Source organism: Pongo pygmaeus, chromosome X, assembly GCF_028885625.2.
Source record: "Pongo pygmaeus isolate AG05252 chromosome X, NHGRI_mPonPyg2-v2.0_pri, whole genome shotgun sequence".
Classification (NCBI taxonomy): domain Eukaryota; kingdom Metazoa; phylum Chordata; class Mammalia; order Primates; family Hominidae; genus Pongo; species Pongo pygmaeus.
In genome coordinates, this window is record NC_072396.2 from 78352707 (window position 1) to 78378955 (window position 26249).

Consider the following 26249-nt stretch of genomic DNA (forward strand, 5'->3'; position numbering starts at 1 on the left):
CCTGGGCAACAAGAGTGAAACTCCATCTTAAAAAAAACAAAAACCCCATAGAAGACCTCAAATTCCCCAGATTAATAATGATATGATACTCCTATGATATATGTATAGATGGTAAAAAAAATACATTACATATGATTTGTAGGAATTTAAGGAATGAATACAAATGGCATTTTGTTTTTGTCTCTCTTGGTAGTAGAACCCCTAAAATACATCTTATATAGAACCCAAACATATTAAAATAGAATTGCTGCAACTCTGCTGGAAGAAATACCAATCCCCTCTCTTAGTCTACTCTGGGCTCCAAATCATCTCTACATAATATCATTTATCTTTAAAATTTTTGCTGGAGACAATGATAGCCTTAAGACCCTCAGAATCAAAAGAGCATTAAAAAGTAAATAAGCAAGCAGAAGGTATGCTATGTTCTCATACATTAGGCACAAAATCTTCCTCCTGTTTTCTTCTTCTTACTTGACAATCCTCTCTTTCTTCTTTCTCATCTATGTTTCATGCCTAGTTATGATACCACTACAGCCATGCAGATGGCAGGATGGCATTTAGAGCTGAGAAGATTCTTGAACACTGCACTAAAATCCCCAGAATATGTGGAGGAGGTAGGAAAGATTAGAATATAAAGAGGCCTAGATTGATCCAAGGTGTTTATACGCCAAAGCATATATTCAGGTTTGATGAAAAATAGGAAGCCAAGGATAAAAGGGGATAACAATCCATCTTTCCACACCAATTATAAAACACACCTGCAATACTACTCAAGAATAAACAATGATCACTTTTTAAATAGTTGCAAGAGCAAGCACTTTTAAACGGACAGTCCGCAAAGCTGTGCAAATGCTTTTTGGAATGGTCAAATGCTACTACTATGTTCTACATGCTTAAAGTTATTCTATGATCTAGTTTCTGTTTTGTAAAAAGAAAATTGTTTTCTATATGCTTTGAAAGTACTAGCAGGCACTCATCATAACATCTGGCAATTTCTTCCTTCTCCTGATTCAAAAGAAATCAAACATTCTTTTTGAGGATTTTCTATATTCACTTCTGCTTATCTGCAATCAGTTTACATGAGTTTAGTATAGCATTTTCCATCTTACGGGCACTCAGTAGTTGTTGATTAAAGAATCAAATATTAACCTTCTAAAAATATTTTAGTCATTAAGGAAGTTAGTTTAGATCTAGATTTCATACCCTGATATTGACCTGTCACTAAGCAACAGAAATCTGTATTTTGAAGGACTGGAACTCACTCTAAAAATAAATTCTAATACAAATGCCATTACTTAAGACTCTCCATTTTGACTAGCTTAATTAGTCATGTTCTAACCTGTTCTCTTCAATTAAAAAGAAAGTCTAGGAAACAATCTGCCTTTAACTTGTCAGCAAAGTACTTGCATTCAACTAACAAAGGAGCATATGAGCTCAGAATCATATTTATCCTTAGGTAATCTGTATGTAAAAGACAATTCAGCAACCAGTACTATGCTAAAAATGCACGACGGTTAAAATTTTTCAACAATACGTACTAAAATTACATTTGTAATATTGTTCTCTCTGTTCAGCTTAAACAAATGTAACAAAAAATGCTTTCTTGACCTGTTGCTCAGCATCTTGATTTAAGTAAGTACTCTTTCCCAAGAATGGGTGAGATCCCCTGGGAGAGTACTCAACAGAGATTACAGATGAGAAACGAGACATGAAAATGGAGTCTGATTGTGAATTATTTTGGCTTTTCTCTTAACTGTACAGTCACTCCTTCTCAGTTTCCTCTATTTACTTCCCTAGAGGAACACATTAATCAAAGGTACTGTCCCTAGTTGTCTTCTATTTCCTTCTATTTGTGTTCTTTTCCTTGATGAACTCACTAATTTGCATTGTTTCAACTGTCATCTCAATCTCTCTAGACCTGGGCTCCTTCCTGAGCTTGTTTCATATTTTGTATTACCAGCTGATTATCTCTATCTGGGTGTTCTGCTAGTACCTAAAATTTAACATGTCCAAAACCAAGATCTTCATTTTCCCCAAACAAGACCTTCTGATTATACCCAATTTTGTTAAAGGCATTCTTATTCTCTCATCCTGGAATCCTACTTTTTTTTTTTTAACTTCTAATAGTTGATCCATTGCTAAGTACTGTTGACTCTATCTCCCCTACTGCACAGTATCTCTTGCATTTTCCTCCATGTTGCAATTTCTACTACTATTTCAGTACAAATTGCTATTACTTCTTATCTAGACTATTATATGAGCCTTATAACTGGTCAGTAAACATTTGCTGAATGAATGTGTGAAATTAATGGTATCCCTACTTTAGGTCTATCACCACTTGAATTCATCTTTTACACATGGCCAGATTAATTTCCTAAAACACAGTTCTAACCTTATTACTCATCTATTCAAAATACAGGTTCCTACTTCCCACATAATTAAATACATTTTTCTGTCTCACAGTCACAATATTTCACATTTACGAGCTCTAATCTGTCTTTCCAAGCTTATTTCCAAATTCTCTGAAACATCTTCCCATCGCTGGAACCAAGATAGACTATTCACTTCTGTACACATACTATGCTCTCTCATAACTAGGCCATTTTTCATGTTATTCCTACACCTGTAATAATCCTACTCATCAATCAAGGTCTATCTCAGATGTCATCTCCTCTGTGAAACCTTTCCTAACTCCCCATGATGGTGGTTCCTAACTTTCCTCTGAAACCCCACAACACCTGACTGGCACTTCTTTAAATCACTTATGACCTACCTTTTATTAGGGCAATAAAATAAAGCTTGCCTTATCCCATATGGTTTGAGGAAAGAAATTTGCTTTGTTCATATCTGAATACTCTGCAATGCCAAGAACAGTAGTGTGTATAAGTTCTCAATTAATATTTTTAGGGTAGGGAAAAGAATAAGCAAATAAAGCAGAGTATACATAATATAGGGAAAAAATAAGTGGTAAGAACTGGGTTCTAAAATAAATATTAATCCTTATATATAAGAGTGGTAGCCAAATTATAGCCAAACCTCCTTTATGCTCATTTTAAGCAAACACTTTTAACTATTATTTTTGGAAATCTAAATTTATTTATTTTTAATACTTGTATTTTACTACCTGCCAGGCACTGTTATAAGTCCTTTATATGTTAACTTATTTAATCTTTATAGCAACCCTATTTTACAAATGGAGAAACTGAGGCACACAGACTAAACAACTTGCTTAACGTTACAAGGTGGCAAAGCTCAAGCAGTCTGATTCCAGAGACATCATCATGACAATATAGTATACCTATAAACGTGTACTTCCCTGACTTTAAAATCTGAGTAAATTGGGGGCTGGGTGCGGTGGCTCATGCCTGTAATCCCAGCACTTTGGGAGGTCGAGGCAGGTGGATCACCTGGGGTCAGGAGTTAGAGACCAGCCTGGTCAACATGGTGAAACCCCGTCTCTACTAGAAATACAAAGATTAGCTGGGCACGGTGGCGCACGCCTATAATCCCAGCTACTCGGGAGGCTGAGGCAGGAGAATCACTTGAACCTGGGAGGCAGAGATTGCAGTGAGCCAAGATTGTGCCACTGTACTCCAGCCTGGGCATGATACAGAGTGAGACTCTGTATCAAAAAAAAAAAAAAGAAAAAAAAACTGAGTAAATTGGAAACAAGGCTTTTATTTTCTTGAAAACTCCAGGTCATCATTATAACTTTGCTTTATATAGTACAATGACAAACTGAGAAGGCTGCTGAAATGCAGAGAGCTCCTATACTGAACGTACCAAAACAGTCAGGTTTTGTGGCTTTTTTTTTGTTTTGTTTTTTTAGCTTCTCTCTTGATATTAAGCTGTTACTTATTACTTATGGCTATCAGTGTTCCTAAAATGGCTTCATCTTCTTTTCAATTTACTGGGATCTGGGAACCAAGCTTACCGAAAATACGTATTATTTCGGAGCCAAAGAGGCTCTGAAAAGCTTCTTTTACAAAGGTGCTTATGCTTTGTTACAATCAATGCTCCTATATCTCACAATGGTTTCAAGGAGTGAATTCCACTAATTCTGTGAGAAGTCTGATCCAGAGATAAACAGGGCACTACCATATAATTTCTGATGACTGCATAAAATAATTATGTAAGCTAAATGAGGGTACTAAAAGTTGGTCATGCTACCCCAAAAGTGATTTACACCAGGCCCAGGATTCATAACTAGAAAATGTAATATTTCTTAGTTAGAGCAACCAAACAATGCATAATTTCTTACCTTTGCACCACCCAAAAATCCCAGCGAAATGGCAACTCTAGCTCGTAGATCTGGCCTGTCTTTGGGCCACACATAAGACAGCATTGCTTTTATGATTTTCCGAGTATCAACATCTTTTAACTATTGAAAGAGAGAAAACAAAGCAGTGAATAACATATCATTTCAAATATAACCATAATTCAATAACGTAGAATTTATATATTTGAGAAATACATGAAAACATTACAAATATAACTTTTATTCTGAATCTAAGGCTAATATCTTTCAAAATCAAAATATTTTAGAGAAAAATTAACTATTTCAATTACTTTAAAAAAGTTATTCATTTCTCTTAAATGTCTTACTTTCAATTTTAGCCACTCTCATATTGTTAAAAAAGTAATTTAGTGGTCATGAAGGGACATGTACTATATATTTATTTATTAAGCTACCAAAACACTACAGAAAATTCAAAAAAAATTTCCATATTTCCATTTTTGTAGTAGAAAATTTATATACATTTTGGCTATTTGTCAGTTTTTTATTTAAAACTTTTGGAGTCCCAAGTCTAAACTCACGGTAGAGCAGAGTTGCAATACTCCTTTTAGGAAAGCAGAGGGCTTGGTATTGACTATATCAAACAAAGTTGAGTTACTGAAAATTTCCTCACAAATGTAATTTTCCAATAATACTTAATCTGATCAAAATCCATCTCACATTTTTTCTTTGTCCCATGTTCCTGAGGCAACATTCCCATTAAATTATTTTGCTTTACTTTCAGCTTTAGAGGCAGAATATTAAGAATAAAAACCACACTTTCTAATACCAAACTAAGTAGACCAATACATATATATTCTAAAACTACTATATTATTATGATTGGCAAAACAATCCCCATTTAAACATTAAAATCATAACTTGATTTCTGGAAAAGATATTAAAAAGAATAAAACATACCCAAAAAACACTGAAAAAGAAAAAAGTAAAAAAAAAAAAAAAAAAAAAAAAAAAGATACTGCTTATTACTGCTGAGGGCATATGAAAATGAGCACTCTAATACACTGTTGATGGAGAATACAACTGAAATAATCTTTCTGGAGAGCAATTTGCTATATATTACAAGCTTTTAAAATAATTTTGCCCTTTGTGTCAATAATTCTACTTCTGGGAATTTATGCTAAAAAAAAAACCCTTATAAATATGCTCTAAGTTGAATCAATTTTATCTCCTAAAAATCTCTTGAATCTATTTATTTCCATTTCTAACCATAAACCTCATCTAAGCTATCATCAATTATCGCATAAACCACTGCAACAATCTCCTAGCTGATCTCCCTGCATCTACTTTGTCCTTATCTAGTAAGTTCACCCTGCAATCAGATTTCCCTTCCAGCTTAAAACCCTTAAGCAGTATCCTATCATTCTTGGGATAAAAACTAAAATCTGTAACATGGCTTATAAGGCTCTGCTTGGTCTGGCCCCTGGATACCTCTCCAGTTATGTTTTATACCACTGCTTTCAGTGCTTAGGCCACACTGCCTTTCTTTTAGTTCCTTAAATATTCCATAATCCCTTCTGTCATGGGGACTTTACACAGTAACGTCTACTCTGTCTGGAATAATCTCTCTCTCTCTAACACCTTCCCCTGTGGCCCCTTCAACCTCTTTCAACTAGCTGACCAACAGCTCAAATAGCATTTCCTCAATAATGCCTTCCCTAGCCCATCAGGGTCCTTTGCCTTATTCTCGCACAGTACATTATTCCTTTCTTTAACAGCATCCATTTCAGTTATAAACTACATAAACAGCAGTACAATTATTTGATTAATATCCACTCTCCTGCACATTCCACATGAGTAATCACTCTAACAGTAGTGTTTACTGTTGTAACTCAAAGCCAAATACAGTGACTGACATACAATAGGTACCTAATGAATATTTGTTGAATAAAGGAATGAAAATTTAGCTATAAGGTTGTTTATACCAATTCTGTTTTAATAAAACAAAATTGGAAACAGCCTAAATGATACATGTTGGAGAACAGTGTAAATAGAGTGAACACATACAACAAAATGCAGCCATTCAGAAATATATGTAGTGACAGAGGAATGTGTTAAATGAAAAAAGCAGAGTGAAAAAAATATTTTTGTGGGAAAAAATGTGATATATGTAGGAGTTTACACCAAAAGTGTCAATAACAGTAGCTGTGAGTTGGTGGAATCATTGATACTTTTTTATGACCTTTTGTTGTTGTTGTTGGCTAGCTTCTACTTTTTATAATTCACATATATTCAGCAGGGGTTAGCGAGGGAAGTTATATAATTTCGAGTAGATTTGCAAAGCAAGGAATGGGGGGAAATTGTCAACACATAATATAAAACTAACCTGTATTGTATAAGGTACTGTCAAGGCCCAGGACAGTACCTTATACAATACAGGTTAGTTTCATATTATAGTTATCCCTCTGGGACTCAGCAAATTACTTTTCTAGTCTTTTAGGCAGTTTATCGCTTAAAGAGTATTAGAAATAAAATTGTTTATATTGTAAAAACACAAGGGTTATCTTCCTGAACTGCTTTAAATACATAAGATGACAAAAATATGAAATGCTGAAAGTATAGTTCTTAATGTTTTATTTTATACACACACATATACATGCTCTCATAACTGGTAAGGCCTTTTAAGGCAGTAATTTTAAAATTCCCTTTCCCAACAGAACTATTATGAAATAAATATAATTTAAAGCATTATAACACAAACTAGGGCATTTCAACCACTTTCCCATTTCATGAGTTTTGTCTATCTTACTTTTCTTGATGGAATAATGGAAAAAGACCCTGCTTTCACGTATCTTTAGAAACACTCTCTTCTATCAAAACCTTCTACAACACATCCCAGAATTCTTTCAATTAGGACACAGTGAAGTTATGGCTAAGAGCAAGAAAATTATCCTAGTTGGCTTAATAGTGCATAAAATGTCACCATTTCATTTAACAAAATGGGTTCTGAAGTTATGTAATCATGAATTATGAGTCCATTAAGCTGTAAAGTACATGAATTCCATTAGTTTTGATAAACTATAAAGTTTGAAAAATAATGTATTTTTTTAAGTGGAGACCAAACCAAAGAGGCATTTCAGAGTCCGAGGCACAGTTTTTCTTGATTCATAATATTTTACATATTTATGGGGTACACGTGAGATTTTGTTGAATGTACAGAATATGTAATGATCAAATCAGAGTATTTGGGGTATCTATCTCCTTGAGTATTTATCATTTCTATGTGTTGGGAACATTTCAAGTTCTCTCTTCCAGATACTTTGAAATACACATTGCTAATTATAGTCACCCTGCTCTGCTATCAAACATTAAAACTTACACCTTTTATCTAACTGTAGGTTTGTACCCATTGACCAATCTCCCTCTATCCCCCACTCCTAACCACACACCCTTCCCAGGCTCTGATATCTATCACTCTATTCTCTACAAGATCAACTTTCTTAGATAACATGTGATATTTGTCTTTCTGTGCCTGACTTATTTCACTTAACACACTAACCTCCAGTTCCATCCATGTCGCTGCAAATGACAAGATTTCACTTTTTTGTAGACTAAGAGTATTCCACATTTATATTATCGAATTTCCCATTGATGGACACTTAGATTGATTCCATATCAGCTATTGTGAAAAGTGCTGCAATCAACATACAACATGCAGGTATCCTTTTGATATACTGATTACCTTTCCTTTGGATAAGTATCCAGTAGTGGGATGGCTGGATCATATGGTAGTTCTAGTTTTAGTTTTTTGAGAAATCTCCATACTGTTTTTCATAGTGGCTGTACTAATTTACAGTCCCACCAACAGTGTATAAGAGCTTCCTTTTCTCTGCATCCTCACCAATATCTGTTATTTTTTGTCTTTTTATTCACGGCCATTATAACTGAGGGAAGAGGATATCTCATGTGGTCTTGATTTGCATTTCCCTGGTGATTAGTGATGTTGAACATTTTTCCACATACTTGTTGGCCATCAATATGTCTTCTTTTGAGAAATGTCTTTTTAATTGATTTTTTTTTATTATTGAGTTGAGTTCCTTGTATATTCTGAATATTAGTCTCCTGTTGGATGAATAGTTTGAAAATATTTTCTCCCATTTAACAGGTTGTCTCTTCACTCTGTTGTTCCTTTTGCTGTGTAGAAGCTTTTAAGCTTAATATAGTCCCAGCTGTCTATTTTTGGTTTTGTTATCTGTTTTCAGGTCTTCACCACAAAATCTTTGCATAGACCAATGTCCTAAAGTATTTTCCCTATTTTTTCTTCCAGTAGTTTTACAGATTCAAGTCTTACATTTAAGTCTTTAATCCATCTTGGGTTGATTTTTGTACATGGTAAGAGACAGGGATTCAGTTTCATTCTTCTACACACGGACTCCAATTTTGCCAGCACAATTTATTAAAGAGAGTGTCCTTTTCCCATGTATGTTCTTGATGCCTTTGTCGAAAATCAGTTGGCTATAAATACATGGAATTATATTTGGATTCCCTATTCTGCTCTATTGGTCTATGTATGTTTTTATACCAATACCATGCCATTTTTGTTACTATAGCGTTATAATATATTTTGAAGTCAGGTAGTGTGATGTCTCTAGCTTTGTTCTTTTTGCTCAGGATTGCTCTGGCTATATGGGCTCTTTTTTTGGTTCCATACAAATTTTGGAATTCTTTTTTCTATTTCTGTGAAAAATGATGTTATAGCTTTCTTTGTAGAGATCTTTCACCTCCTTGGTTAGATTTAATCCTGAGCATTTTTTTTGGTAGCTATTGTAAGTGGGATTGCCTTCTTCATTTTTTTCTTAGCGATTTAACCATTGGTGTATAGAAAGACTACTGATTTTTGTATGTTGATTTTGTGTCCTGTAACTTTACCAGATTTATCAGATGTAAGAGTTTCATTGGTGAAGTCTTTAGTTTTTTTCTAGATATAAAATAATATCATCAACTAAGAGGGACAATCTGACTTCTTTCCCAATTTGGATGTCTTTTATTTGTTTCTCTTGCCTGACTGCTCTGGCTAGGACTTCCAGTACCATGCTGAATACGAGTAGTGAAAACGGGCATCCCTGTCTTGTTATAGCTTTTTTTTTTTTTTTTTTTTGGTGGAAAGGCTTTCAACTTTTCCCTATTCAGTATGTTGTTAGCTGTGGGTAAGTCATATATGGCATTTATTATGTTGAGTTTTTCTATGCCTACTGTGCTGAAAGTTTTTATTATGAAGAGATTTTGAATTTTATCAAATGCTCTTCCTGTGTCTATTGACAAATAAAAGATTGATTCTTTGAAAAGATAAATAAAGCTGCAAGACCACTAGCTAGATTAACCAAGAACAAAATATAAGATTCAAATATGCATAATCAGAAATGGAAAAGGAGACGTTACAACTGATACCACAGAAATACAAAATATCATCAGAGACTACTATGAGCACTTCTATGAATACAAACTAGAAAACCTAGAGGAAATAGATAAATTTCTAGAAATGTACAACCTCCCAAGATTGAATGAGGAAAAAAACAGAAATACAGAACCCACCAACGAGTTCCGAAATTGAATCAGTAATAAAAAACCTCAAAACAAACAAACAAACCCAAAAACCCCAGAACCAGGCAGATTCACAAATTCCATGAGACATATAAATAACTGGCACTAATCCTACTGAAACTGTTCCAAAACATTTCAGGAAGAGGGAATCCTCTGTAACTCATTCTACAAGGGCAGCATTACCCTAAAACCAAAACCAGGCAAGGAAACAACCCAAAACAAAACAAAAAACTACAGGCCAATATCTCTGATGAACACAGATGTAAAAATCCTCAACAAAGTATCAGTAAACCAAATCCAACAGCACAAGATAAAGATAATATACCATGATCAAGTGGGTTTTATTCCAGGGATGCAAGAATATATGCAAATCAATAAATGTGATTCACTACACAAACAGAATTAAAAACAAAAACCATATGATCATCTCAATAGATGCAGAAAAAGCATTCAATAAGATCCAGCATAAGCCTTCAATAAACTAGACATAGAAAAAATACACCTCAAAATAATCAAAGCCACATATGGCAAACCCAGAGCCAACACCACACTGAATGGGGAAAACTTGAAAACACTCCTGAGAAGGAGAATAGAACAAGGATGCCTGCTTTCAACCACTCCTATTCAACATCTTACTGGGAGTCCTAGCTACAGCAATCAGAGAAGAGAAATAAATAAAAAGCATCCAAACTGGAAAAGAGGAAGTCAAATTATCTCTTTTTGATCTTACACCTAGAAAACTCCTCCAAAAGGGTCCTCCAAAAGGGTCCTAGATTTGATAAATAACTTCAGTAAAGTTCAGGATACAAAATCAATGTACAAAAAATGAGCATTTCTATACATCAATAGCAAGCAGAGAACCAATCAAGAGCTCAATCTCATTTACAATAACTACAAGAAAATAAAATATCTAGAAATACATTTAGCCCATGAGTTGAAAGATCTCTACAAGAAGAACTATAAAACACTGATGAAAGAAGTCATAGATGACACAAACAAATGGAAAAACAAACTCAAGGATTGAAAGAATCAATATTGTTAAAAAGACCATACTGTCCAAAGCAATTTACAGATTCAACACTATTCCTATCAAACTACTAATGTCATTTTTCACAGAATTGGAAAAAACTGTTCTAAAATTCATATTGAACCAAAAAAGAGGCAGAATAACCAAAGCAATCCTAAGCAAAGAGAATAAAGCAAGAGGTACCACATTATCTGACTTCAAATTATACTACAAGGCTACAATAACCAAAACAGCCTGTACTGGTATAAAAATGCACACATAAATCAATCAGAAAGAAAGCCACATATGTACAACTAACAGATCTTTGACAAAGTTGACAAAAGTATATGCTGGGGAAAAGACAATCTATTCAATAAATACTGCTGGGAAAATCAGATAGTCACATACAGAATAATGACACTGGACCCATATCTCTCACTAAAAACAAAAATTAACTAAGATCTAACTATAAAAAGCCTAGAAGAAAACCTAGAAAAAACTTTTCTAGACATTGGCCTAGGTAAAGAATGTATGACTAAGACTGCAAAAGCACAGATAACAAAAGTAAAAATAGACAAATGGGACTCAAATGAAAAAGATTCTATACAGCAAAATAAATAATTAACAGATTAAATAGAAAACTTACAGAATGTGAGAAAATATCTGCAAACTATGCACCCAACAAAGAACTAATATCCTGGATCTAAAAGGAACTCAAAGAACTCAACAAGAAAAAAACAAGTAACTCCACCAAGAAGTGAGCAAAAGACATGAACAGATAGTTTTCAAAAGAAGACATATAAGCAGCCAACAAACATATGAAAAAATGTTCAACATCAATAATCATCAAAGAAATCCAAACTAAAACCACAATGAGATACCATCTTACACCAGTCAGAATGGCTATTATTAAATAATTTAAAAACAACAGATGTTGGTGAGGATGTAGGGAAAAGGGAATGCTTATACACTGTTGGTGGTAATGGAAATTAGTACAACCGCTATGGAAAACAGTATGGAGATTTCTCAAAGAGCTAAAAATAAAACTACCATTCAATCCAGTGATCCTATTCCTGGGTATCTTCCTAAAGGGAAACAAATCATATAAAAAAGACACCTGCACTCATATGCTTACCACAGCACAATTCATACTAGCAAAGTAATGGAATCAACCTAAATGTCCATCAACGGATGAATGAATAAAGAATATGTGGTATAGAGTATCATCAAGGGACGCAGAGCACGATGGTGGACTATAAGGCTCCACCAATCATCCCCCCTCCCTTCAAGGACACCAATTTAACAACTATGTACACAGAAAAAACACCTTCATAAGAACCAAAAATCAGGTGAGCCCTCATGGTACCTGATTTTAATGCCATACTGCTGAGTCACTGAAGAGATAGAAAAAACAGTCCTAAATTGCTGACACCACCCCTCCCCGACACCGCAGAAGCAGTGGTGTGGTGTGGACAGCATCTCTGGGTGCTGGAAGCGGGAGAGCACCGCAACTGTGAGGTGCTGAACTCAGTGCTGTCCTGTTAGAGCAGAAAGGAAAACCAGAAACAGGACAAAACTCAGCTGATGCCCGCCGGCAGAGGAAGCATTTAAACCAGCCCTAGCCAGAAGGGAGTAATCGATCCCATAAACCTTGCCCCTGCAGGCTAAAGTGCTTTGTGCTCTAAATAAGCTTGAAAGGCAGTCTAAGCCATAAAGACTGCAACTAATAGGTGAGCCCTAGTATTGAACTGGGCCCAGAGATGGTGGGCTGAGGGCGAGGGGCACACAACCTACTGAGACACCAGCTGGGGCGGCTAAGGGAGTGCTGGCATTGCTCTCCCCTCACCCCAGGTTGTACAGCCACTGTTCCCAAACAGATCCCTTCCTTCCATGTGAAGAGAGGGAAGAATGGGGAGGCCTTTGTCTTGCATCTTGGATATCAGCTAAGCAACAACAGGATAGGGCAACTGTCAGAGTCGTGAGGGCTCCATTCCAGGCCCTAGCTCCTGGACCCATTTCTAGACACGCCCTAGGCCACAAGGGAATCCATGGCCTTGAAGGGAAGGACCCAGTCCTACCAACATTCATCACCTGCTAACTGAAGAGCCCTTGGGCCCTGAATAACCAGAAGTGATACACAGTTACTACATCAAAGGTGAGCCTCTGAGAATTGCTGGCTTCAGGTGAGACTCGGTACATTGCCACCCGTGGTGGCTAGGTGCGAAGCTCCTTCTGCTTGAGAAAAGCAGGGGGGAAGTGAAGGGAACTTTGTCTTGTACCTTAGGTACCAGCACAGCCACAGAGGGGTATAGCACCAAGCAGGCACTGGATGGTACCGGATTATGGGATTTGACTCTTGGACAGCATCTCTAGACCTGCCCTGGGCCAGAAGGGGGCCCACTGCCCTGAAGGGTGAATCTCTGGCCAGGCAGCATTTACCACAAGCTGACTGAAGAGCCCTTGGGCCTTAAGGGGACATTGGGGGCAGTCTGGCAGTACTCCCGGTGACCTGTGGTGGCTGTGGCTACAGGGTGAGGCTCCTCTGACTTTGGCAAGGGGAGAGGAGTGGGAAGGACTGCATCCTGTGGTATGAATGCCGGCTCAGCCTCAGTATAACAGAACACCTGGCAGACTTCTAAGGTTTTTGACCCTAGTTCCTGACTCACAGACAGCACCTCTGGACCTATGCAAGGCCTGGGGGAACTCGCCGCCCAGAGAGGAGGAACGTGGGCCTGGCTGGCTTTGCCACCTACTGACTGCATAGTCCCAGGGACTTACCAAACACAGGCAGTAGCCAGGGAGTGGTTACAGCAGATCCTCGGTGAGAACCTGTTCCTCCTCTGCTATCAGAATATACAAATTTAAAGCCCCATTGCAATGTAAAACTAGTACTCTATTAGTATGAGGAATTAAAGTTTTTAGAAAATCTCAACTATATATTGGAATTAGATAGTCATAGTTAAAGGAAGCAATTAGATTCAGAAAAAAAAACCCACAATGGTAACAAAGAAATAAATTCAGATAGAGTCACTGAGATCTTGGAATAGTAACAAAATTTTATTTACTTTTTTTTCAGAAATGAGTTTAGAAGAAAAATTTCGGAAATGACAGAGGGCTGAGAGAAGCTGAAAGCAACTGAAAACGAGGTGGCCCAAGAGAAAAAAATCAGAAGAAAAAGAAACTTGACTGACATCAGAAATACTCACTAAATACTTATTTCATTAATTAATTAATGTATCTATTTTCAAATACATGATGGGAAATTCTTATTAATATCCTAGAGGCAATACCTAATAATTAATTAAATCACCACAACTTTTGACAGATTTTTAAATATTTACTTATTTGGTATTAACATATAGCTTCATAAGCTTCATGAGGCTGGACAGGTAAGAAATAATGAAAAGAACATCTATACAACGAAATAGCACAATCATAGTATGGTGGGTCAAAAACAAATACATAAATAAATAAGTACACAAATAAAACTGGAAGTACCAAACTCAGTAGGGTGTAACTGGAAAGCCACAAATTACACTTCTTATGAATTGACAGTGGTCAATTTGACAGTGTGATCTGAGGAAGAGAAGCACTGCCTCATGGCCAAATGTACTACAAGCGAAAAGCTATACCTAATAATGATGTAGACAAGGCCTGAGAATAAAAAACCAAAACAGCTGGAGCAGCTCATTTGGTAGAATTTTCAGATATTAAAGATAACTGTATATTAATAAATTGAATACACATTCTGTTTCTCAGGTAAGTAAGTTTCTATTTCTCGCCAGGAAAGGTCAAGCACTGAAGCAAGAGCCTATTTTTCTACCCGTAGCTCATTCTTTTCAAGGGAGTGAAGCCCAGTGGCCCTTGATAAGAAAATGAAGAGTAACAAAAAAAAATGATCTTTTGATAAAGGTAGAAGAATCACCTTTTCCTTGGCCAATGAGGAATTTCTCTAAGAATTCTGGTTTTACAGACATTCCTAAATTCTAAAAGCAAGAAATGTAATACCTCATAGAATCAAGGGACTGATTTTGAAAGAAACTACTTGGGGACAAAACTTGTAGTGAGGAACTAAAAAACATTAAAAAAAATTGGAATGCTGTTTTGTAAAAATATGAGCTATAGGCTGAATGTTTTCTCCCTAAAGAACCAACCTAGAAGAAAATTTGGAAGTGTCCATAATTTCAGGGATAAGCAAACTATCCAGAGAAAAGAACTGTCTCCTCAACTCAACAACTGCAATAAAAGGAACAAACCACTTCAGTACTATTAAAGATTAACAACAGATTTATAAAAAGAAGGTCAAAAACTAGCGAGTTCAGTCGATGTCTAAAAAATCCAGAGTGTAACTGGAAAATTTTTATTGTGTTGTTGGAGAGATATATATACTGAATTTGGGATAAGAGAATAAAATATGTATGAGTTGTCAGGAAAGGCTTTACAATTTTTGTTACATTATACTTCAGGGTTTGTTTTCCGAGCTTTGTTGGTCTGAAAGTTCAATGAAGAACTTATTTGGTGGTGATTAGACCCTTTCCTTTAATGGATTATGCTACATATTAGATGGATTTGTATTTTACAGTCCATTTAATAATTTACAATAAAAAGAATTACCCGCCAGACTGATATTCAAGTTGGCCAGTCAATGAATTTTCTATCCCAAAGGAAAGACAATTTTAGAAATCAAATGAAGATCATAAGTCTACTTGATTATGTATGAAATCAGAGCTGGAATACAGCCTCACCATGTCATCCAGGTATGCTTGCCCACTGGTCTAATGTGTCCACTCATTTTAACAAGCCTCTTCCCAATCTTCCAATTTTTAATCCTCCAAGTTACTCCAAGTTTTAACACCAATTTTTAATATTCCAAGTTACTGTTTCACTTCTTCTGATTACATCAAGCTCTCCAATTGCTTAAGTAAGTGAAAATTTCTCTTTAAAGACTACTAGCTTCTGACTGTGTCCAATCAATAAGAATGTGTTTCTAACATAAAAAAGAGTATGTCAAGCAAAATCTCAGAAATAATCCTTTCATTAAGGTCTTCATTATTTGTGTCCTTATTAAGAGTACATGGCTAACTAAATTTACTAGCAGATGCCTCTTCAAAGCAGCATATAAATAAAAATTTAAATGCAGGAATAAGGCTCCAAAATCCTTTAAAAATCTGGGGATTCTATTATAAAACAATTCCTTAATTCATCTACTTTAAAAACTCGAGTTTTCAAATACTGAAATTGCCACTCCTTTTTCACAAACCCTTTATGATCCCATGCTATATAAATGGATGATTTAAATAACTTCCAAGCAGCATTATTAATACTGATTGTTAGCTGTTAAGAACACACACATGTAAATGAATAAAAAGCGAAGCAAAGCTGGGTTTGGTGGTGCACACTTGTAGTCCCAGCTACTCTGGGAGGCTAAGGTGGGAGGATCGCTTGGGCCCAGGAGTTCGAGAGCAGCTTGGGCAACACAGAGAGATCCCTTCTCTATAAACAAGCACACAAAAAGTAAAGCACTACAGATTTCAGTTGGTTATAAGGTAAAATCTATTATTTGTCACAGTGATAAAACTTCTACATGGCAGTTTACATATTCTGCCATGTTCTTAAGTTTCTAGACAGCAGAGATTTTGTCTTGTATATCTCCAGTACTTAACACAGAGTTTAGCACAAAGAAGGTATTCAATATATACTTTTTAAATAAATGGATTATGGTAGAGGACAGGCCTTACAATCTCACACTGTAACAACAGCAGCTAAAATTTATTGAGCACTTACTATGTGTCAAGCACTATTTAAGAGCTTTAACATGGTGTGAGGAGTTAACTCACTTAAATCCCCTTCAATATTATCATCTCCATTTTACAGATGAAGAAACTGAAGCACACAGAGATTAAGTAACTAGCTCAAGGTCATTCTACTAGCAAGTGATGGAGCCACAATTCAAATCCAGGCAGTCTGGCTCCAGAGCTCAAGCTCTTAACTACAACTCCACACTATTTCTTTTCTGACATGGTCTCCAATCTATATGATTCTATGATTCCATTTCGACAAAAAGGCTAAACTAATACAAAGATGGCAAGGGAAAACAAAGGGCTACAGACTAACTATAAGGTATTACAATGAGTGTTGCTTTATTTTACTGGAGCAGAAAGAAACTGTCTTGAAGTTTATACTGCTTGAGCCTAAAAGAAGTAGCTGCTTCTCCTTTATAAAGTCAACATGTTTTTGGTTGCGTTTAGAATATTATTAGCAACTATCCTTAAGAGGCCTTAGTGACAGATGATCCTGAAAACTGGCAAATATCATACCAAAGACTAATGCACGGATAAACAAATCTCATTATTTGGGTTAATATTTTAAAATTTTATTTTATGATACTTTGCTGTTTTAGAAATCAGCTATGAAGGATAATGTACAAAAATGGGACAGAAACATGAATGTGAAGTGTTTTGAGTTCCTTGAAAGAACTGTACTAGGAATCAAAGAATGGAAAAAAGCACTGAAAACTGTTTCCTGCCAATCACTTTCTATCAATAAAAGAATTAACATTTACTTCTCTCTTTACAATTTAAAGAGTACTTTTACATAAAATTTGTTCACTTGACCACCAACCCTGAAAATATCATTTCTACTTAGAAATAACATGTATATACTGATTGGGTCAAGCCAGAGGAAGAAAATAAAGGCAAGCTCAGAGAAAAAGGGCCAGATATAATTCTGTATAACAGTATTCCAATGACATTTTTCACTTACTGAGAAAAAATATATAGTGCAAGTCTTTCTATTTCAACAGCCCTACTGCTTAGCATGTCTGTATAATGATAATAATAATGATAAAGAATATGGATAACTAGGTGGATCAGGTAGATAGAGGATTTACCATGAAGCTAGGGGATATTCTAGGATTTCTCTACGTGTATAGAAGGGGAAACATTAACCTTGAAGCACACGCACACACACAAATTGTTTTTTAGGTGCTAAATCTAATCTGCTTACTTATTATAAGGCTAGATTACATAACAACCTCAAATGGTGCTATTTTAAAGAACTAAAACATTTAGGTGGATAAATAACTTTTCTTTTTTAGCAATCATAAATCTTTGTTTTAAGTCCGAGAAAATATCATCTATAAACTATGGTCAATTAATATGATTTTTTTTCATTAGAGAACATGCAGTTAGATGAGTCAATCAAAATATTCTAGAATATTATAATCTTAATTACATATATCTTCTGTGCAAGGACAATCATCAAGAATTTCCAGTTACTTGTTACTGGCTCTTACCCCTTCTTTTGGGTCTGTGTGGAGTCCTCCTCCTGCATGACCATGCCAACATGTCCTCTTTTCTATCAGTGGCCATACCTGGAGAGCCTAATTGAAGATGATACCAAACAGTCCGTTAGCTAATACAGAATTTCAGATGTTTCAAAATCTGACTTAAACAGTCTAATCTAATGAATGTTTCCAAAACAAATTCACAGGTATAGTATTTAGTCTGGCATAGTAAAGCAAAACACCTCCACAATTAACTTATAGCTAAATTTACATTAAAAATATTAAGATACAACAAACTCATACTGAAGTCACTTTCTCTAAATAGCTTTTGAAACTCATGTTTAAAGGATTTAACCTGTTTTACACTTCTACTTGACTTATACTGACTTTCCCAGTGTCATTCACTACTATAGTGCTGATAATCTCTTATTTCATTATTGGCAAGCAAGTATAATATACAGTTAATTTATATCTCACTTGCTTTCCTTGTGTATACATTTCTTTTTTATAGTTAATACAGTTGATTTTAAACAACTCATTCTTTTTCTTGTTGTACTGGCTCATATATACATTTAGAAATAAGGTATTTTTTAATATCTCATAGTCTGTCTTATGCCTATATTTTAGTCATTTGCATACACTGTTTTGCCTTTCTTATTACATGACAAATTTCTGAAGATCAGAGACAGTGTCTTTTATCTTTGTATCTCCCATGGAACATACCACAGTATCTTACACACAGGCAAGGTAAGTTTCAATACTTGTTGGATTAGATGATTTTTCAGTAGCTATAATAATCAATAATTAATGAACAAGGGCACAGTTCTTTACAAACACAAATGTGTATCAATATCATACATAGCATAACAATATCAGCTCTGGGCCAAACTATGAAAATGGAATTACAAAAAGCAAAAAATGCCTTCTTGCTCTCACCAGTTGAGATAGAAAAAGTGATTGCCATAAACAGGATATTGATTTTTGGATCAATAATCTCAAAGCACTTTGTAAAAGGAAAACATCAAAAGGTAATTCTTGGTCTGACAATGTCTCTTTGTGCCATTTTTTCCTCTAAAAGATTGAGCAACAAGTTTTATCAAGGGGTCTGGTGAATACCACACAAGATAGTGAGGTCTTCAACAAAACAAAAGACTTAAAATAGAAATAAACTTAGTGGTGTCATAGACAATAAGAAGACTAAGCACATTTTCCCCTTAACACTTTAATAATGGAAAATATAATTCATTTCTACAGCCTCTGCATAAATTAGAATTATGCTTTGTATCTTAATGGCAAATAATTATTAATCAGAAAGAAAAAATAAACAAAATACCCAGAATTTAGACTGTCTTCTAATTTTCTAGTCTTTTCTATCACGGAGATTTATGGGTCTCATTTTAAAGCACTGAGAATTTTTAAAGATGTCTTTCACTTATTTCAGCAATGAAAAATAACCTCATCAACATGTAAACTCAGCACTACCTACCTCATAGGCTCTAACAAGCTTAGAATCCCTTGGTATTTCTACTATCTGAACATTGGTAACATTAAAAAACATAAAGCATTTCACATATCAGATATAAATTAACAGGATAAATTTAAGTGTCAACAAGTTGCTATTACATTTATAAATGCTTTATGAAAATATTACTTTAGTTGGCACTGATTCAAGAGATTCAGATAGATTTTTCCAGGGGTAGAAAACATCAAGACTTCTCTCTGCATTTCCAGAAGCAGAAACATACCTTCTTATTCATCTTGTCAGCATTTAGAAAAACACAAAAAGGGAGATGTAAAATATGTAGTATAAATTGGGAAATGCTCCAAGGGTTTACAGGTTTTTCCTAGCTATATGTAGACATGTTTGCTCAATCTTACCTTTGCAGCATCTAAGAACTGTCCTGAATTGCCTTTTCCCAATCTCTGCCATGTGATACTTTTTAATGACTCTGGGATCTGCTGATAAGGAAAAAAAAGTAGGGGGAAGTTTCAGAGTGGACACTTAATATTGAAAGATTATTTCCTTTGTTCATAAACATGCAGAAAATTAAAACCATAGCCATATTGGAGAGATGATTATGCTTTTAATGTATGCCTAAAAAGACAAAAAATAGGCCGGGCCTCGTGGCTCACACCTATAATCCCAGCACTTTGGGAGGCCAAGGCGGGCGGATCACGAGGTCTGGAGATTGAGACCATCCTGGCCAACATGGTGAAACCCCATCTCTACCAAAAATATAAAAATTAGCTGGGCGTGGTGGCGTGCGCCTGTAGTCCCAGCTACTCAGGAGGTTGAAGCAGGAGAATCGCTTCAACCCAGGAGGTGGAGATTGCAGTGAGCCGAGATCGCGCTACTGCACTCCAGCCTGGCAACAGAGCGAGACTGTCTCAATAAAAAGAAAAAACAACAAAAAGACAAAAATAAAATTTGTGGTCCAGGTATGAAGTAAATTGTATTACTCATTATAAATGTCAAATTGTACTTTCTTTTCATCCCCTTTCTTTCTGGTTTCTGTTTCTTTTCTTTTTTTTTTTTTTTGGTCTTTGCTTCTTAAATCCCCTAAAGTCTTCAACTCAATTTCTTTCTTAAATGGCTTTTATGCTCTTTTCAAATACTCCTCTTTTGTTCTCTCTTTACTGCATTTTATTATGCTCCACATCTTGTTTCTGTGCCTTCTTTCGACTTAATCGGAATGCTAAATTTATATGCTGGTCACAAGATCAGTTTTGACAAATGATTCTATATAACCAGATGATGAACTCTGTAAGCCAAAAGTAAAATGCTACTAAGTCCCCCAACCAACTGAATGGCCCCCCTCCTGGCCAAGGGGACCCCAAAGAAACCTGGAAGTCTAGTTCAGGCCATGATGCTGGTTGTGTGTGTGGGGGGGGTGGGCAGAATTAGACATGCCTCAATATACCCTCTTCCCTTTGGAGTTCAGAAACAACTGACCAGCATTAACATTAAAACAGCGATCTTAAGACTGACAAAGCAGAATTTGTGGCAATGACATGCCAAATTCCAACCTGACTGCTATAGTATCATATGACAGATTAACAGGCCCTGAAGGAAATCAAAGTATTTTATCCCAAAATATATTTCTTTGACATATTCTGAAATGGCCCTACAAATCTGTCTCTTGTGGGGGAAATTTGCATTCTATAGAGAATCTCCTTCCCTTACTCTTTTCTGGAAAGTCTGACACCTTTTAAGGTCTGATAAGAGACATTCACCATCTTTTACCTATGAAGCTTGTGACCTGAAAGCTTCATCTACATGAGAAGAACCTTGGATTCCACAAGCCCCTGTTCAAACTCAAGCATTTCTTTAGGCTGAATTCAACTCTTCAGGCAGGGCTTAACTCTTTTAACCTATGACCTGGAAGTCGCACCACCCCCCGCCCCCGCCCCCGCCCCCATTGTATAAACACAAGCTATAACCAAACCAACTTGGACACATGTTCTCAGGACCTCCTGAGGTCATGTCATGTGCCATGGTCCTTAACCTTAGCAAAATAAACCTGTAAATTGAGACCTGTCTCAGATACTCTTTAGTTTGCAACTCCAATCAAAGTTTCCTTGAGGCCACTTTATCCTTGGTAACGTTTCAAAAGTGGAGGTGAAAGAGGGCAGAATAAAGAATCTCTCCATGTGAAATACCACACGGACATCTGCAAAATGGACACACACCTTTTTGAAATCTACCAACAATTTAGTGAGGAAAAAATTTGCTTCTCAGGTCAAGTGTCTCCCAAAGTATCAGAGGCATTTGAACCAGAGCAACTCCATCTTGAGTAGGGGCTTAGTAAAATAAGGCTGAGACGTGCTGGGCTACATTTCCAGGTGGTTAAGGCATTCTAAGTCACAGGATGAGCTAGGAGGTTGGCACGAAATACAGGTCATAAAGACCTGGCTGGTAAAACAGGTTGTGTAGTAAAGAAGCTGGCTAAAACCCACCAAAACCAAGATAGCGACAAGAGTAATCTTGGGTCATACTCACTAGTACACTCCCACCAGCACCATGACAGTTTACAAATACCATGGCGACATCAGGAAGTTACCCTATATGGTCTAAAAAGGGGAGGCAAGAATAATCCACCTTGATTATGTGCTTGCTTAGCACATAATCAAGAAATAACCATAAAAATCTGCTCTGCCTACAGAGTAGCCATTCTTTTATTCCTTTACTTTCTTAATAAACTTGCTTTCCCTTTTCTCTAAGGACTTGCCCTGAATTCTTTCTTGCATGAGATCCAAGAACCCTCTCTTGGGGTCTGGATCAGGACCCCTTTCCAGTAACATCTTTCTGGCAACCACAGAAGAGACAATACTGAGGAAACCCTCAACCTAAAGGCTAACTTTGGGTAAGTGGTGAGGTCCAGTAGTATCTTTCTGGAGACCACCGAAGGGACTATACTAAAGAGACCCCTGACCCAAAGGAAAATCACCTGTGCACACCAATTGGCTGACTTTGGGTAGGTCGGGTGCATATACGCAGGTAAAGAATGGGATTGGTTAGAGGCCCAACTTAGGAGTGTTAGACTTTCTCCTAAGACAGGGTTAAAGGCTCCTCTCAATAAAAAGCAAGGACGCTTGACTGACCTTGGGTTTGAGGCCCAACTTGGGAAGGTTAGGGTCCTTCCTAAGATTTAGGGGGTTAGAGGCCCCTTTCAGTAAAGTCCCTCTCAGCTGAGAACAGGTTTGGCACTATGGGATGTTAACTGCTACTCTATTTGGATTAATCTGTCTTGCACTTTTTGCTGATGGCTATGGATAACAGGATTAGGCATGTACAGGACCATGGGATATGGGGACTTTTTTCCTCCCCAAAAGGGGAAACTTGAGAGCTGATGGGACTGCTGGAAAAAATCCCTTCGCTACTGGCAAGTGGCCACCTGAACTCTTCAGTGTCGCTGCAATGGGTGGGTCTTTCTCTGGCCTCCCTGAGCTCTTTGCCTTCCCCTCCGAATGGAGGCAATACTTTTCTCCCTTTCCTTTCCTTTCTCTCTCTGTATGAACTGGTAGAATGAATGGTAAAAAATCACTGTTTAGCTCCTCTGTAAAATTCTGATTAATTGGAAAAAGGATTTGTGAAGCTAGTCTTAAGCTGTAGTGAATCTGTTATACTTTGTGCTATGAATTTGTCTTTCTGTATCATTCTGTCATAAAGAGGAGTACCTTAAGATAGAACATTGGCTTAGGATCCCATAAGCCTACTGTTCCAGACAGCCCAGCAAACTGGTCAGTCACGTCCTTGGGAGCTTGACCTTGTAACCACGTGTCAGTGCTTTCTTTTGGTCTCTGCCATCACAATGGCAGCCTGGGTGCAGGATTCAATTCCTGGCTTAGGGAATGACCACTTTCTGGTTTGTTAACTGTGTGCCTTCCTTGAATTTTTCCTTTCTCTGAGCACCTGTGAAGTTACTTTTGGTAAAGTTTCAAAGCCAGGAATATCAGCCGGCTAAAGTCTGATAATAAGAAATTTAAAAGGCCTTTTTTTTTTTTTTTTTTTTTTTTTTTTTTTTTAAAGAGCACTGTGGTTAAAAGTCAGCTTAATTAAAAGCAGATATTCAAGTTCTAACAGCCTGGGACTCCTTAGGAAAAAAGAGGAAGCACCACAGATCCCGTTTTGGAATAAACCTCTGTTTTCCTCATGAAACTTCAGGAATAAAAAGTAGATAGAGTCCTCTTAAAATCTAAGGCTCTGTTTTATTTTGCATTCCATTATCTGATATTTTTTACTTTTGGGGGGGGTGACAGAAATTAATTTGCATTATGAGAGAACTTTAGTGTGTAATAACTAGGAAATATACTTTTGGGGACAGCTAATGGCAGTTATGGGGAAATACTCAGCTCTGCAGGTTTGGATCAGAGAAGCATGCTCTTAGCCCCCTAGGAAGTATGATGTCCCCATCCCTCACTGAGAGGTAACACTCCCATGGGGATGAGCTGATTCCCTCTTTTTGGGATCCAAGATCTGGTATAAAAATGAGACCCTTAATTTCTGGAGATCTGTTTTGCCTTCCAGCTGTGCCTGCTTATTAGGCCCTAGAAACTTTAGGCTTTAAAGAGAAACTTAAAAACTGGCGAATGAAGAACCTTATAGCTACAGGATCTTCTGTCTGTGTATTTATATTTGTTGTGTGTATGATGCTTATATCTAAAAGAGCTTTGATTAATTGGTTTAATAATAACAAAAGTTTAGATCAAACATTTTGTCCGAAAAGTAAAAAGTGTAATGACTTTTAGTTCACATGACTTAAGTAATCTTTGGGAAATAGAAACAGTTTTACATGCAAGGTGTGCAAAGAAAGTGAAATGAGTTTTTGGTAAAAGATTACAAGAAGGCATGGAAATAAGGATTTTTCTGCCTAGATTAAAGGGTTAAAGGATTGTTTTAAGTTAGGATAAAGCTGAAAGTCTGAGCAAGTTGCGGAAGGTTTGTGAAAAATTAATCCTGTAAAAAAAATTATGTGTGACATACTGGCTAAAGTTAAAGGGGGTATTATTCGGTTTTTCCGTAAGTTGAACACCGGAATAAAAGTACAACAGGTTTTTCTTAGAGCACTTATCTACTGTTTAACAAAAATTTTTGTAAAGGGTTATAAAAGGTTTATGAGAATCTTACCTTATGGTCAAACATTAAAATTGGGTAGATACGTCTCTAAGGTTTTGTTAGGAATTGGGTTTGACATCAATAATGCACAAATGCAATGGTGAAATTTGGCTCATTTAGTATAAAAATCATACAGGAAGCATTGTCAAATATGAAATAGTATTTGACTTTCTTTGGGCTGTATTTATATAAATATGTTACTGATATCTGTTCCAAAATTATGTAAAACTCCTATAATCCTGATATAATTTCGTGTATGTTATTAAGTTATAATTATTATGTACAATTGTATGCCACAGAAGTAACCAAAATTTCCTTGAATAGTGGCTGTCCTAAGACTTTTTAATATCCACAGACAATTGTTGTCTTGTTCTGATCCTCTTCAAAAGGTGGTTTATAGTCAGCTATAGGACTTGGACAGGTGTTCTTAAATGCAGGTGTCTGATAACTTTGGAGATTATGAAATTAGAATAGAGAAAAAAACTTTTAGGACTCTCATGGAAAGCTAAAATGTTTATGAATATCAAACAGAATAGGAGTGAACTTAATGTACTGAACTAATACAAGACTGAAGTAATCTTTTTTACTTTGCTTAAAATGTTGCGGATCCTTTGTTTTATTTTTCAGAGTCCAGAAAACTTTTAAGCTATTTACAGCTTGTAGCAATTGAGTAAAATATACTCCTGTAAACAAAATTTGGAGCATATATGTTTCTCTCTACCTGATTTTTCCAAAATTTGGAAACTACTTGTGAGTATTCTTAATTTATGGAAATATAGTAATTTGCGTAAGTGCAATAAGAAACTGTTGCCTTGGCTGGGCATGGTGGCTCACGCCTGTAATCCCAGCACTTTGTGGGGCCAAGGTGGGCGGATCACTTGAGGTCAGGAGTTCGAGACCAGCCTGGCTAATGGTGAAACCCTGTCTCTACTAAAAATACAATAATTAGCCGGGTGTGGTGGTGGGTGCCTGTGATCCGAGCTACTTGGGAGGCTGAGGCAGGAGAATCACTTGAACCTGGGAGGTGGAGGTTGCCGAGATCATGCCACTGCACTCCAGCCTGGGCGACAGAGTGAGACTCCACCTCAAAAAAAATAAAAAATACAAAAAATAAACGGTTTTATTTTGCAACAGGACACAATGGAGAAACTGGTTATTTTACCAAGGCTTTGACTGGAATGGCGTGCTTTCCTTTAAGGAATCTAACTTGACTTACAGAGGCAATAAAAGCCCCCTGGGAAAACTGGCCTCATACCTTGTCTACACAGTTCTTGCGCAGGGTTCCTAACCTATGGTAAGTAAAGAATGTCGCTTTCTGACAGGCCCAGGAGCACCATATTATCTTGGGACCTCAAGAGGAAAGGAATTTAATCAACTGATAGGCATTTGAGGGTACAAACCCATGACTGGGTTTGGCTTTAAAAAAGTCTTCCCTAAGATTCCTTATGAAGCAGAATTCCATCAAAGCCAATTTAAAAAGCCTATGTAGGTTGGGCATGGTGCTT

At 36.4% G+C, this 26249-nt stretch overlaps 1 protein-coding gene across 3 annotated transcripts in view; it reads right to left on the reverse strand.

The window, feature by feature from the left end:
• The window catches only part of ABCB7 (ATP binding cassette subfamily B member 7), a 107062-nt gene that overhangs the window by 41335 nt on the left and 39478 nt on the right, over nt 1-26249 (reverse strand). The window contains exons 2-4 of one of the 3 annotated variants that reach the window (XM_054471378.2): nt 20007-20087; nt 18138-18224; nt 4262-4381 (exon numbers count right to left, since the gene is read on the reverse strand). In XM_054471378.2, coding sequence (XP_054327353.1) covers nt 4262-4381; nt 18138-18224; nt 20007-20087 — 288 coding nt within the window. The remainder of the gene's footprint in view (nt 1-4261; nt 4382-18137; nt 18225-20006; nt 20088-26249) is intronic. The other 2 variants (XM_054471379.2, XM_054471380.2) reach the window with 2 other exon arrangements.